The sequence below is a fragment of the Acanthaster planci genome, linkage group LG02 (assembly GCF_054643075.1).
Source record: "Acanthaster planci isolate LZ-2023a linkage group LG02, COTS_SCS, whole genome shotgun sequence".
Classification (NCBI taxonomy): domain Eukaryota; kingdom Metazoa; phylum Echinodermata; class Asteroidea; order Valvatida; family Acanthasteridae; genus Acanthaster; species Acanthaster planci.
The window spans coordinates 13,376,650-13,390,521 of NC_141778.1; the positions used below are offsets into that span (position 1 = coordinate 13,376,650).

General features: G+C 38.8%; 2 protein-coding genes across 2 annotated transcripts in view; one reads left to right on the top strand and one right to left on the bottom strand.

Annotated features, from left to right (window-relative positions):
* The window catches only part of LOC110973184 (sodium- and chloride-dependent glycine transporter 1-like), a 19,492-nt gene continuing 5,620 nt past the window's right edge, over positions 1 to 13,872 (top strand). Inside the window, exons 1-10 of the mRNA XM_022223800.2 lie at positions 1 to 350; positions 2,130 to 2,261; positions 5,492 to 5,741; positions 5,885 to 6,017; positions 6,381 to 6,515; positions 10,800 to 10,903; positions 11,527 to 11,651; positions 12,334 to 12,449; positions 13,065 to 13,205; positions 13,455 to 13,554. Of these exons, the coding sequence (XP_022079492.2) occupies positions 110 to 350; positions 2,130 to 2,261; positions 5,492 to 5,741; positions 5,885 to 6,017; positions 6,381 to 6,515; positions 10,800 to 10,903; positions 11,527 to 11,651; positions 12,334 to 12,449; positions 13,065 to 13,205; positions 13,455 to 13,554 (1,477 nt within the window). The 5' untranslated portion in view covers positions 1 to 109. The remainder of the gene's footprint in view (positions 351 to 2,129; positions 2,262 to 5,491; positions 5,742 to 5,884; positions 6,018 to 6,380; positions 6,516 to 10,799; positions 10,904 to 11,526; positions 11,652 to 12,333; positions 12,450 to 13,064; positions 13,206 to 13,454; positions 13,555 to 13,872) is intronic.
* The window catches only part of LOC110973183 (sacsin-like), a 37,205-nt gene continuing 31,330 nt past the window's right edge, over positions 7,998 to 13,872 (bottom strand). Inside the window, exons 6-7 of the mRNA XM_087132579.1 lie at positions 11,789 to 11,869; positions 7,998 to 8,155 (exon numbers count right to left, since the gene is read on the bottom strand). Of these exons, the coding sequence (XP_086988705.1) occupies positions 11,853 to 11,869 (17 nt within the window). The 3' untranslated portion in view covers positions 7,998 to 8,155; positions 11,789 to 11,852. The remainder of the gene's footprint in view (positions 8,156 to 11,788; positions 11,870 to 13,872) is intronic.

A 13,872-nucleotide genomic window follows, 5' to 3' on the forward strand; every position in this document is an offset into this window, starting at 1 on the left:
GACGTCTGAACTGATTGGAGGAGGCAGTTTGTTGTTAGCTTTCATGCGGGAAGTGCATGGGTCTTTCGTAGCCCGCTCTCTAACAATCATTTCAGTAACATTGTATTGAATGGAATCGAGCCAGGTTGGTCCCATGATGGAAGCGCATCGCCACGAGCCCCGTGAGAAGGTGGAGCCGGAACAACCTGACGTGGAGGCAAGCAAAGGAAAAGCAGAGAACGTTCAAGATGACTCGGAAGGCCGAGGCAAATGGTCAGGCAAGCTGGACTTTGTGTTATCCAGCATGGGGTACGCGATTGGGCTTGGTAATGTCTGGCGATTTCCCCATCTCGCTTACAGCAATGGAGGAGGTATGGTCATTAACTGCAGTAAATTAAAAAAAAAATCCATTTATCTGCATAAAGTTGCCGTCAAGTGCTTAGTACATCTTTGGAGATTGGACAAACAAACGTTTATGTACCAATAAATCTGGATCATTCCAAACCTCTGAATTAGTACTTTTCCGTTGATGGGTACATCGACCAATCACTTTTCATTGCCAACCTGTTTCTGGAATTGTCAAAGTATGCCATCTTAAATTGCGAATTTTATTCAGCAGTTCGCTGCTACAACTGGAACTCATTAAAGTCTCGTAATTGCCAGGCAGACCACTGGTGATTATGAACTAGTAGGAACCCTTTGCAGGGGCGCTTATGTTCATAAACCGCAATGCTTAGCTTTGCTGAGAATTTGTCAAAGTTGCTTTAGACGAAAAGGTCGCGCTGGTATGGCCCCTCATGAAGTCTTTTCCCCCTCCCGCTGCTTGCCCCAATGCATGCTAAACCAACTCGAATTCACATTTTATTCTGTCAAAAGTACCACGTTGAAGTATTGATAATTAATAACTCTCAACATTTCTTCGCCAGAAATTTTAGTTCATGCGTTAATTGCCAGCCCCTGTAATCCGATAGCAAAAACAACAGAGTGGATTGCATTCGCCTCTGTCATTTAGTTTAACGAAATTTGAGATTGGTCTGGCTGTAAGAGTCTGATAAAGCTATAAAGGGAGAGATTGAAGTGGACCATTTATTGTAGGTCGCAAAGTGTTTCTCGGGAACAGTATTTATTTACCAGGAGGGTACACACTACAGTTAGATAAATCAGGTTCGTGTGACCTGTGCAGTTCTAATGTGTAACAGCTATCCCATCAATTCCGATGAGATGATCTGCTTTCTGGATCTGCTCGATATAACATATTTGAATTAGATTGGGATCAGCACTTATGTCTTGCCTGTAAGTGGCAGGTCTTTTTGGACAAACGGTTCCACTACCACTCTGACAAACTCCTGATTGTACAACATTAACACACATATTTATTGGGTTCAAATTCTTCACGCAGGTATGAAATACTCATTGAATAACACAAAAAACAAACAACCAAGCAAGAATCATCTATGCACTTTACAACAGTAAATTCTGGCGTTCCTTGAAACAGAACATGAACACGGCTGAGGAAATTGATGTTGAAACCTCGTAGCTGTAAAATGAATATCGTGCGTTATTACTAAATTAATGAAATGGAGAATCAATTTGTAGCAGAACTTCAGATAACATCATGTTCCTCAAACCCAAAGATTAAGTTTGTTTAGGTTACATTAGCTGACATTTCCGGTTATGAATGCTACTCATCATAATGTTTGATTCTACAAAGTATTACTTTCTAACATACTGTATAACCTGACTATGTTTCCCTGATTGTGTCAGCTGTGGCTTTTTTTGTCTCAACCTTTACTTGTCTGAAGAACTTATGCACCACTTAATAGTAAAATGTTCAGCAATGTAATACTGTCTCTATCACCAAGTTCAGAAACGGATTTTTAAAAATGCAGAATTGTTTCGAAACCACAAAGGCTTCCGTTGGACGTTGTGCCTTACCCCGGTGCGGCCCAGCTCAGACCTTGCCAATATATCCAGTTTAAGCTTTGGTAACATTTAATGGAATTTAACGGTTCCCTGCACTTTTTCATTGGCTTGTTATCTATTGTCTTTGCAAGTAGCACGCCTAGCAAGAATAACGACCCGAGGTATTGTAATGAACTTCACGAATGTGTTCCAACCGATAAAGAAATGATCGTTTTGTTGCTTTCCAGGGGCGTTTCTCTTTCCCTATCTGATCATGTTGGCGTTAGTGGGTTTCCCAATGCTGTTCCTGGAGATATCATTCGGTCAGTTCGGCAGTCTGGGCGCTATTTCCATGTGGAGGATTAGTCCACTCTTCAAAGGTACGATTTCCTTTCCCCGATGAAGGTTTAATGATAGCTTTTGGATTTCATTCTGAGTGATGTTGAAGTAATGTACAGGGGATGAAAGCGTTGACTTTGCCAACAAAACTAATTAACATCCATTACATGTTGTTGATGAAGCAGTTTGTATTTCAGGAATTTTGGGTTGATTAGCTTTAACATGAATCGTAATTCAACATGTCGTCGAACAAAACTGTTCCCAATTACGATTCCACCCTTAAAAATCACGCATGCGCTCAAACCGAAAGGTGACACAGCAAAAATAACCATCGTGTTTGCCTATTACAGAGAAGTGCATTTGTAGCCGTATTGATTTTCCCCGAACTGTTTCAAATCGCGTGAGATATCCTATCTGCAAAACTGTACACGACTATGCTTGAGTAAGCGACGTTCAACAAACCTTGTTTGCTCCCAACAAATGTTACGCCTCCGTGAGCAGTGAATACTTGTTTACATCCAAAAACGGGGTCTCAATGGCCCAAAACTGTAATCCATCTCATATGTTGCTGGAAACAGGAATTTTAACACAAGCATCGGCGATTCACATACTGAGGTGCTTTGTTGTCAGTTCTGCCCCCACGTGAGCGACGAATAATAAAACTACTTCGCTCAAGCTATCGTCTGCGGTCGTTTGATTCTATTTCGACGACTGATTTTTGGGGGAGCACAATACTTTGTAGTAGAATGTATACAGCAACAAAACACATGATCAAATGAACAAGTAAAGCGAAAGAGGTAAAAACCTTGAACTGAATTTTGGTGCACCTCCACCCTTGGACCTGTGCAACCGCGAGTGGCTCCAGTGCAACGCCGAAACGTGCAGTCTCGTTTCCACGGGTGTTACTGAATCAGGTTCTCTTTTCAATAAAACTCGCCACCACACGACACTCGTTGTTCACTTACTCGTTTTGTTTGACGAACGAGTTTTTTATTTGTCACTTTGAAAAAGAAAAGAAATGCAGGCTGAAATATCCGTCAGAGTTATAATCTTCTTTCTTTCCCTTTAAGATTAAAAACAAATCCGTTTTTATAGGGTTGTCCTTCCAACGATCAATTGGGACCGTCATATTGTCGATTGCCGTATACATTTATGACCAAATATTCATAAAACCATAGTGCAGTTTTCGCGAAAGTGGCTCAATATTGTTGTTCTTTTATAAAAATTTTGAGGAAGTAGTTGCACATTCGAAGACAACTTTGATGATGTGTTTGATGTGTTTTGACTTATCTAATAAGCTAAAATTATTTTAAAACTTAAAACATGTAACTATTTTTTACTACTGCTATATACAAATCTAGAATCCGACAAATCCGACAAGAGTTTTAAGCGGCATCTACTTGGAAAATATTTTTGCCACCCCTAGCTGGGATATTCCTGAAATTGTACACTCCAGGATGCCTTTTTACTCTTTTTGTTATGCATTTTGTATGTTAAAAGAGGTATTACAACAATGTAACTTTTATGTTTTTGATAATACGGTGCAGTACAGTATGTATTCTTGAAACCGAACAGAAAATAAAGGCAACTTATGATATATGGTGCACTTTTCTCAGAATGTTCAAGATATAATACTTTAAGTATCATACTTCATGACTTAAAACATAAAACCATTAAAGCAAATGAAATGGCGGGAGGATACAGATGAACAGATAATCTAATAACGTGACTTCAAGCACTCCTTCCTTCGAAGAGTAGACGTGATTTTGATTGCAGCTTTGCGTGCGTGACAAAACTGTTATTCATCGAAGACACCGTCTTGCACTGCTATGGTTAGAGGTGTTATGTAATCCAGTGTTTAAGGTAATTTCTCCAGACCTTTAATATTTGCTCCCCTTATTATACATACACGCATTGTACCAGCTCTAAACTGAAGTTGCGCACCCCTTTTAAAACTGGTCCCTGCTTGGACGTATTAAAACTTGTGGTTGGGCGTCAAATGCTGACCCACGTAGTGGTCGTTGGGGTGAGAGCTATACATGTATCAAGCTTTGTTATTGTACCTCTGGTAGAGGCCCTGCGCGAGGTACTACGCGTTTTATGCTTCATATCTGATTATTTGGACCATTTCAAAATACATGTATGTGTACACCCAAAAGTTAACAAAAGTTTAGGGAAACAAATCCAAGGTTAACGCTAAACATGAAATGAAAAAACTTAGATTAAAAACTTGTTTACAGCCTTTCTCTGCTTTAATATCTGGGAAGTGTAAGCTTTAATTCCCCAACCTACAATATTATGTTCATTTTCATTTTATGTTCATTTGTAAGAACCAAGCCGCCACAATTTTTGCACAAGTTACGTTGACAAACAGCTGTCTCAAGATCCACCATTAAATCGTTCTTCTTGGAAAATTAGATTTTATATGGGATGCACGAAAGCGCTTATCACTGGAACGAATCTTGAATGCCAACATGTGAAATCAGATTACTTATGAACTACTCGAATGCTTGATCAACCTCTTTCTGAGCCTATTAACGGATGTGAATAAACGAAACGACTTTCGGAGTTTGAACGAATGTATTTCCAGAAAGAATGCTCAATAACGAAATTGAATGCCTCCTTTTATGTTTCGAATGCTCGAGTGAAGGATCATTATTTCTCATTAAAATTTCAAGTTAAATTGACCATATGTTAAATTGACACCACTCTAAAAACATAATTTGCATGTGCCCTTACGCTTCCATACTTCCATGCTTCTGTACTGGAACGAAGCAAAAACCTCTTCTAAAAACCAACATATTGTCTCCCAGTTAAAAACACAAACGAGCGTTGCAAATAAAATGGCGGTCGGAGCAGGAAAAAAAATCTTCTCTGCACTGTTCCTTGTAAGGGCAAAATCTGTAATTAAAATTAACATCTAACCGAAACAAAAAAGTTTGCGATACCCGCTTCTTTCAGACTCGGAGCGGCCAGCCCACCCCGTCTGGCAAATTCCGTGGTAAAGTGGTTAAGGCGTCTGCACTTGTAGGAAGGTAGTCGTTGGTTTGAGTCCCTCCCAAATAAATTTTTAAATTTTTTGCAAGCTCCTGAACAAACATTGAGTATACAGTTCCATGGATGTATGTCTGTGTATACGTGGCAAAACCCGTTAAAAATCAACATATCCCCGACGCAAAATACTTCATAGAGTATCTTGAAAAGTACATTACTTTCTGTCCTTGTTTAGTTTTTTACTCTCCTTTATGAGAATGCCGTTGTCTCTTGGCAGGTATCGGTTTTGGCATGGTCTTGATGTCGGCTTACTTCTGTCTGTACTATAATATTATCATCGCCTACGCGACGTACTACATGTTTGCCTCGGTGCAGAACCCTTTGCCGTGGGTAGGGTGCAACCACACAGAGTTTAACACACAAGACTGCTTCTCTGCCTCTCAAGGCGATGACTTGAAGGAGTGTCCGATCGAACCTAATTACAACGACAGCTCCAAGCCTATCTTTTCAAGCGAGGAGTATTTCAAGTAAATGACTCTATTCGTGATAAATTTGTATTGATTTATGCTTAATATGGCGTACAAAATCTAGTAATTGATGACATAATCGTTTTATTTTTGCAACAAATCTGCAAATTTCAAATGATTGAAGGTTTGTATTTTTCTTACAGACGACGCGTCTTAAAGATGTCAGATTCCTTAGATAACATGGGAACCATTCAATGGGAAATTCTTCTATGCTTCATCTTCGCCTGGTTATTGACTTTTATCTGCATTAGCAAAGGTGTCAAGACATCAGGGAAGGTAACCAAATCCTTGCTAGTCAGACTGGGCAGATAAGGTTTTGTTCATCTGTCTCGAAAAGTCAATGTTTCAGATTACCTTTTTTGACTCATTCTTTAAGCGTAGCTCATGGTTTTTCAGCGTTTATTTGACAGATTATTATCGATAGACTTTCATTTGAATACCTCACGAGCGTTACAGAGCGAAGACAATAAAAATGACAGACGGTGCATCTTCAGATGATTTGCTCTATTTCGCGCAAGTCCAGAGCTCTGAGACTAAGAGATCGAATTAACTTGTGACAGCGAATCAGTTGCTCAGTTTTTCTGTGTCTTTGCCCATTAGAAATGATTCACGTAACCCACCTAACTTTCTTTGTTGTAGGTTGTTTACTTCACGGCAACCTTCCCGTATTTCGCCTTGATAGCTTTGCTCGTCATTGGCGTTCTACAGCCTGGCGCGATCAACGGGATACTTTACTTTATCACGCCGCAGTTTGATAAACTGTTGGATATACAGGTATCATGTGCCATTATTGGAGAGAACATAAAGTAGTTTAGAGTGCCCGTGCAAGGAAGAACTGACAGGTTTTTGAAATAGAAACGAGTTATTTTTTTAAAATGCAGGTATCATGGCCACGAAATAATGAATATGAAATTGGCTTCAAGAATTCTTTAATTTATCAAATTAAAGACGTCTTCAAGCTGATTTAATTTTCATCATTTCCTGGCCATGTGACCTGCATTTTTATATGATTCATAATGCTGCAGTGCAAAAAGTGGGACAAAATGGTTGCTTATCCGTTATCGGTTCTTCCTCGCTGAACGGCAATTAGAAATTTAAAGCGAGCCTTTTATTAATTTTATTCAGAATGTTGTGGCCGATAAAAACTTTGAAATCTTTCAGAAGTTATTGCTAAAAGGTCTTATTTCCTGCAGCAATACAAACTTAACAAAATTACAGATATCAAAGCCGTGTGAAAATGGCGAATGTAAAAGCCACTCCCTGAATGAAGTCAATAAAGGGTACACCATGACGTTTTATATGTATGCATGCGAGTCGGCTGACGGCCGCGCCGATGTGGCAGACCTTGCTTGCGTATTGATCCCAACAGACGCGCTTCCTTTTTGGCATGGGATGTTGGAAACCTAAACTGGTTCATTTTTTTCTCCCGTTAATGTTGACATTGTGATAGTACATACAACGGCTCTGGCTTGTACAAACAGTCACACAAAAATCCCTTTGTTACGATGAAAGCCGTGTGAATAGTTCTGGCAAGGCTCATTATGGATAAGGTTAAAGTCTATCCAAAGAAGTGACCCGTATACATGAAGTCGCTGCCGTTTGATGTTTGAGCCCTCCTCTGCAGGGAGATCAAACGTAATTTAACGACATGTACCGGTGATGTATGATAGCTTCACAGACTAAAACAAGAGGCTTTGCGTATCTTGGTTAATTTTAAGATAACTATCATTAGTTTGGTATTTTAATATTTTGCAAAAGTGTGGGATAACTTCCTGTAAAAGCGAAAAACACGACTAACACACATCGCCACTTACATACCGGTACTGTTTATTGTAATGGTTATTCTCCGATTACATGGGATATATACTTGTATTCAGCTCAGATTCATGAAGTATAATATCCTATCATGATTTCCATTTGAAACTCAAGTCATCACTTCACGTCAATTATTTGGTTCGAAACTTTTTTGCGTTTGTCTCCCGCTATTATTCAAAATTTTCCTTCAACAAACACCAAAGATAAGTTATCGCAACTTCATATTTGACAATAATTTGGGCAAATGGGCCAAGGCATTGGTATATCATAACACACATCTTTTCATAAGGGTGCCATGTCAAGTCTTACATATGTCTTTGACAAATTTCGGAGTAAAGGCCTTAAAGTATTGACCCTACTTAGCTATACCGTTGCTTAATTATGGCTTCGGCAAGGTTGGTGCCATGCTAAAGCCAACAAAGAATTTAAGAGCCCATAGAATTATTAAAACGTGTACCATAAAATAAACAAAACAAACAATATTTGGGTCTTCTCTCTCTCTATGTCTAATTTCGGAAAATCTTTAAAGTATAGCTTAGATCAGCCTGGCCTCCGGCGTGATATGTGATGCTTCAGCACTATGAAATTGGTCCTGGTGCCTGTAAAGCAAAGTAAAGTTAGTAGCCTAAGGCCTCCAGAACAATTGATTTGGCCATTGTGTGACATGCTACACCTAATATCTTGCCTTTTGCCAGTTCCTTGTGTTTCTGCACTGGCTATGCATTTCATGCGTTAAGCACTTTCCTTTCGTTTCACAATGCTACCATGTATTCTTTCCAGCTGTTTCTTTTTGTGGTACTTCATCTGCTAAGGCATTAGGTGTGGGTTAAAATGCTTCTAATGAACGTCTTCTCCTGTTTGTTTTATTTTCAGCTTCTTTCCACTTCAGAGAGTAAACCACATTTCCTGCCTGGAAATCAGAACGAACATTTCACAATGCCGAGTCACTTGTCCTAAAATGAGTCAAATCGAAAAACAAAAACTATGACCCTGGCAAGGGGGTGTCAGTGTCATAAAGCGGTCAAAAAATGAATGGCTGGGGCTTACTGCTATAATTCTTCAGGATATACTGCTTGGTTGATAACATGCAGCACTAAATTTTGCACCTTTTCACGAAACACAATCATATTGTTGACATAGGACGGTTGATGGTATTTTATCAGGTGCGTACATTATGAAGCTGCATTGTAAAATTTAACACCCCTGGTATACAGTCTGTAGTATTACCATATTTGGACAGCCTATTGTGTCACAAATCTCATACAATATGACTAATTATATCACCTGTTCTTGCGGCTTACAATGGATTGTGGGTGTTTCCATGTTACAGGGTGCTTTCCTTTAATGTCGGAGCATATGAAACAAAACACCGACGAAATATTCCGTATAAAAATTTCATAGGCCTTCCAGAAAACAACAAATAAACCAAAAACATCGCAGACATCAACTGGACATTCTAAAACAAATTTGTGTCCACGCGATTGGAAATTCATCATTGCCAACTTGAGATATTTAACGTTGAATTTGGACGAAAATTACTGTATCGGTAGAGGTATATGTGGTAATACTCCTGACAGGTATATAATTTTATAGACCCTTTTACCCACTTGACAAAAGGCACGCTGACGAATAGAACTGGACCGCCCTAGGTGATGTTAGTAGGCAACCTAGTTGTGATTTAAACCTCAGTGGAAGAATATCTGGTTCTTTATAAACTTCCAAATTGAAAAGGAGAATCTGTTGTGGCCGTCAACAGAATAAGCTAGCCTTATGATCGAGCGCTTCTGGGTTTCTTTTTCTCTTTTTCAAATTATTTATAATTTGATACTCAGTAATGGACAGTATGTCAGGCAGACTTTTCCACGAGCGGTCCACACTTGATGAGCATGTCTGCCTATGTCACGTGAAAAGGATCTATATAGGACCACTGCTGCTATTTCGGTCCTCTGATATCAAGGGTGTTAAAATTACACTACAGCTTTGCAGAGGCTAAACTACTCTATTTGACTCATTCGAGGACAACGGATGGGTTTTAATTCGCACAGTGGATCGTGGCATTTTCAAACAGTTCTTCATGCGTGTGCAGCCATGATTATCGATACTCACTGTACAGCCTTTCCTCATACGAAAACCAATAGTGTAAAACTTTATAGGTCGAGTATGTACCTTTGATAATTTGTGGAAACTTTGGACAAGTTGAAAGTTGAAACCATTAAGGTGACAAGGTAAAAACTCTGGATGGCTGAAATAAATTGATTCAAAAGCAATAGATCGCCTGGAAAATGGAATTTGGCTGCAATTATATGTGTGGTCTCAAAAAAAGAAACCTTTAGGAAATCACTTCGTAGAACAGTGTGGCGAAAAAAACCCATCCTCAATGAGAACACAAACTTTGAACATTACATCTATTTCTCATTAGCTAAAGGGGAGTTGTACCTGCGCACTCCAAAAAGCGGTCGTCGCCAGACCTCTCGACCAGCACCACGGTACACAGTGATTTTAAATAGCAGAAAGACTTACCACTTGTTGTCCCAACTCGTTGACCTTCGCAAACAAAATTCAAGCATACGTGATGAATTTTTTAAGAGGCAAGAGTTTGCCCAAGATCCAAAAGCAAATTTAGTGTTTTGATTAAACTGAAAAGGTTTATTTTGAATCCCTTCTCGTGCTCTCCTTTGTTTGCATTGGTCAAAACTTGAGTTGGTGTAGAATATAAACTTAAATACTGATGCAAGATTGAAAATAGACTGGTGCCCCGTTGCACAGCACTGTAATCGTTGGACTAAGTCGTTTCATATACTTGCATGCACTGAAATCATAATTTGCAAGACGAAATTGCTCGAAAAAAGCTTAGACAAAAATTATGGTTTAGTTGCCAGGGACCAGTATAAATGATATTTGCATCGGTGTTTTTTAAAACGTGACCAGTGTATCAGAATTTTCAAAACATGTTGCAAAATAACCTGTTGTTTTAAATTCAGTTAATAATATACTCATTGTCTCTGACGCACTCTTAGTCTGGGGAAATGACTGATCATACTAGAAAAGGTGGAGTCTCGCCTCTTTTCGTGTGCCCTATAATATTCATGAGACAATTAGAGCTGATTTGAGAAAAACGCTTGTAAAATATTTATTTTTCGATTTTGATACCTCTGGTCACGGTTGTCAGGTTACATACTTAATCTGTAATTTGGCCTATCCTTCCATATTTCTAAAATTGTGTTTTAATCAATGACGTCATAGGTTTGGAAGGCTGCAGCCAATCAGGTTGTATTTTCATTTGGTGCGGGCTGGGGAGGCTTGCATACGTTGGCAAGTTACAACAAATTCCACAACAATACGCTCAGGTAGGTGGTAATTAGAAAAGGGCTGCAGAGTAGCGAAGTGAATATGTCATATACGCACAATACGTCTGCAAAAAGCAGCACCACTCCATTCACTTACACCACACTTCCTTGTTCAAACTAACGTCGCACGTACTCTGATTCCTTTTTCTTTGATCTGTAACCGATGCATGAAATATCCCTCTCTGTAATACTCACGTAACACAAAAAGATATTCTGACGGAGATATGTTGGGTACAGTCAATGCAAAGGTTTTTCTGACTCCTTAGGCTAAGTATAACGACTAGGCCTATGAGCTCAAAGGGCAAATGCTTCAAACCGTGCCCATTTAAACTACGGTCCCATGTGCCGACCGTAAATTTAAATACAAACTGGTCTACGGATCGTTTGTGGTCACACGGAAAGTTTATGTATCCTTCTTGACGGAACAAAACGCGCAAAGCCCATTATTTCATGCCTTCCCATACACACCTGTTGCTAGTGTTTAGTTTTGCAAAGCATTGATTTTTTACTGAACTGTTTCAGATTTCATAATATGTGAGATGACAGTAAACAAGACTTTAAATGTGACATCGGTTACGATCAGGAGCATGGAAAATAGTTTGGTGTCTGTTTGTTTATTGCAGAGACACCATAGCAATCGTGGTAGGCGGTGCACTGACTAGCATTCTTGCCGGATTTGTTGTGTTCTCCATCATCGGCTTTATGGCGTGTGACGCACAAGTTGACATTAAAGATGCAGTAGACGCAGGTAGAGTAAAATATTCTGAATCTCTAAAACGTAGAAATTGGTTCGATTCCACAAATTCATTTGTTATACGAAATTAAATGCTACTGCAACCTTTCTACGACGTGTCACTTGGAACATAAAGTTTCATTCAAACTTACCCCTTTCATTTTGTCAGGTTGGGTGGATTTTTGTGTACATGTATATCCGTTGTCTTTTATCTTGTCAAGACTTAGAGAATCCTGAAATAAAATTTGAATAGTATGTAACAAAAATAACAGGAGCCCATTTCACTTTTCTTGTGACCACATGATGCTGGATAAATTAACACACTGCAGAATCAACTCTGATTTTGTCGAAAATAGTTTCTACAGCATGGCGTTTTGGCTGGTAACCTATTTTAACTCAGCAAATTATTTTTGGTCTCAGTACATCTTTAAACCTACAAAAAATTGGTCTCCAGGTTTGATCTTTTTGGATTGATACCAGTTATGAATTGTAAGTTGCAACAAAGTTCGCTCTCAGTGTTTTCACGCGTAATTTGAATTGGGAATTAGGTGATCGTTGTATGTACCTAAAAGACTGATATACAGTCCTTCGTTTTGCTTTAATCTTTACTGAATTTGCCTGTTTGAAGTTTCTGATTACAAATGTGGAGTGAGATTGGAACGTGTGCCTAAGGAATGTCTTGTGTGGTTTTTCTTAGGACCTGGGTTAGCATTTGTTGCTTATCCTGAAGCTATCTCTCGGATATCTGTCGTGCCACAGCTCTGGTCCTTCTTGTTCTTCTTCATGCTTATCACGCTGGGATTGGACAGTCAGGTATTTTACAGCATCATAATTATATTTTTAGGTCCTCAGACACACAACTCGCTACCCCACTTTTCTTTCGCCTGGTGAAAGGATCAATCAAAATGGAGGGCGCAAATATGATTTTCTTGACAAGTTTACATTTTGATTAATAAGATTCGACTACGCAAGTAGAATAACAATCGCCTTTGCTTTAAGAACACATTCTTGAAAACAATTAGAGAAGGGTCTACCTAAATCAATCTTAAAATAGTTACCTTTTGAGAGACATATTCTCTTTCCCATATATAAAGTAGTTTTACCAATTACAGCAATTTCTTATATCGATATACTTTTATGTGGACATCCTGTATATGAAATCCCACTTCGCAAGTTTACTTGCGGATTTTACTGGGGTTATGTACAAATGCTACTTTAATTATGTTTAACTAACCTCTTGAAAACTAATCAATGAGTTTCTTCAAAAACTCCACTATCAGTATTATTGGCGTCTGTCTCCGCCTTCACATGTATTTTGTAAGATGTTCAACACCTTGAGAATGGAGAAAAGTTAATTAGTTCATTACCACAATGGCAACACCATAATTAACTCTTCGTATTGCTCTTTCAATTACTTTATGGTGTCAGTTTGTTACCGTGGAGACCATCATTACCGCAATTACTGATGAGGTAGCCGACTACCGCCCCAACATCCGTAAGAAGAAGACATTTATCATATTAGGCGTCTGTGTCTCCATGTTGCTGATTGGCCTGCCTTTCACGATGAATGTAAGCTAAACAAACCTCATGAGTATGATCTTTGCAATTACGACAAAACACAAACACATCCTACAACGGTTTTAAAACGGATTTGAAGAAAAGAAAAAAACAGTTATCACGATGTTTAAAAAGAAATGGGTTACAAACATTGCCTATTATTTATGCTTTAGTGTTGGCTGCTGTTGAATAGGAATTCGAGACAATTAGAATTATGTCGTACCTAACCCTTCTTTTAAAACTTTTGTTGCATGTTTTCAGGGAGGTATCTATTTGATGACATTGTTCGACTGGTACTCTGCTGGTTACAGCCCAATGCTTTTAGCTTTAACGGAACTGTTTGTATTCAACTGCATCTATGGTGAGTTTCTTTCTGCCTGCAGTATTCAGCCTGTGTTTGAAGTGTCTCTTTAGTAACTTATTTTTTTATCTTATCTTGTATCCTGAACCTGGAAAGACCTTCTCAAAGGTGAACTTTTAGCCTTGGCCAATGGAAGTAAAGGGTCTACAATCAGGTTTTATGATAGCCTCCTTAGTATTCCAAGAAGAGGTTTTGACCATTTTATGGGAAATTTTTTTTGTATATTTTTCTTAAGTAAACACGGAGCTTGGCCGTACAAGCGACTTTCACAACATGTAGCAGGGACCCTCAACGCCCTTCCCCAAAATGGTCTTTTTT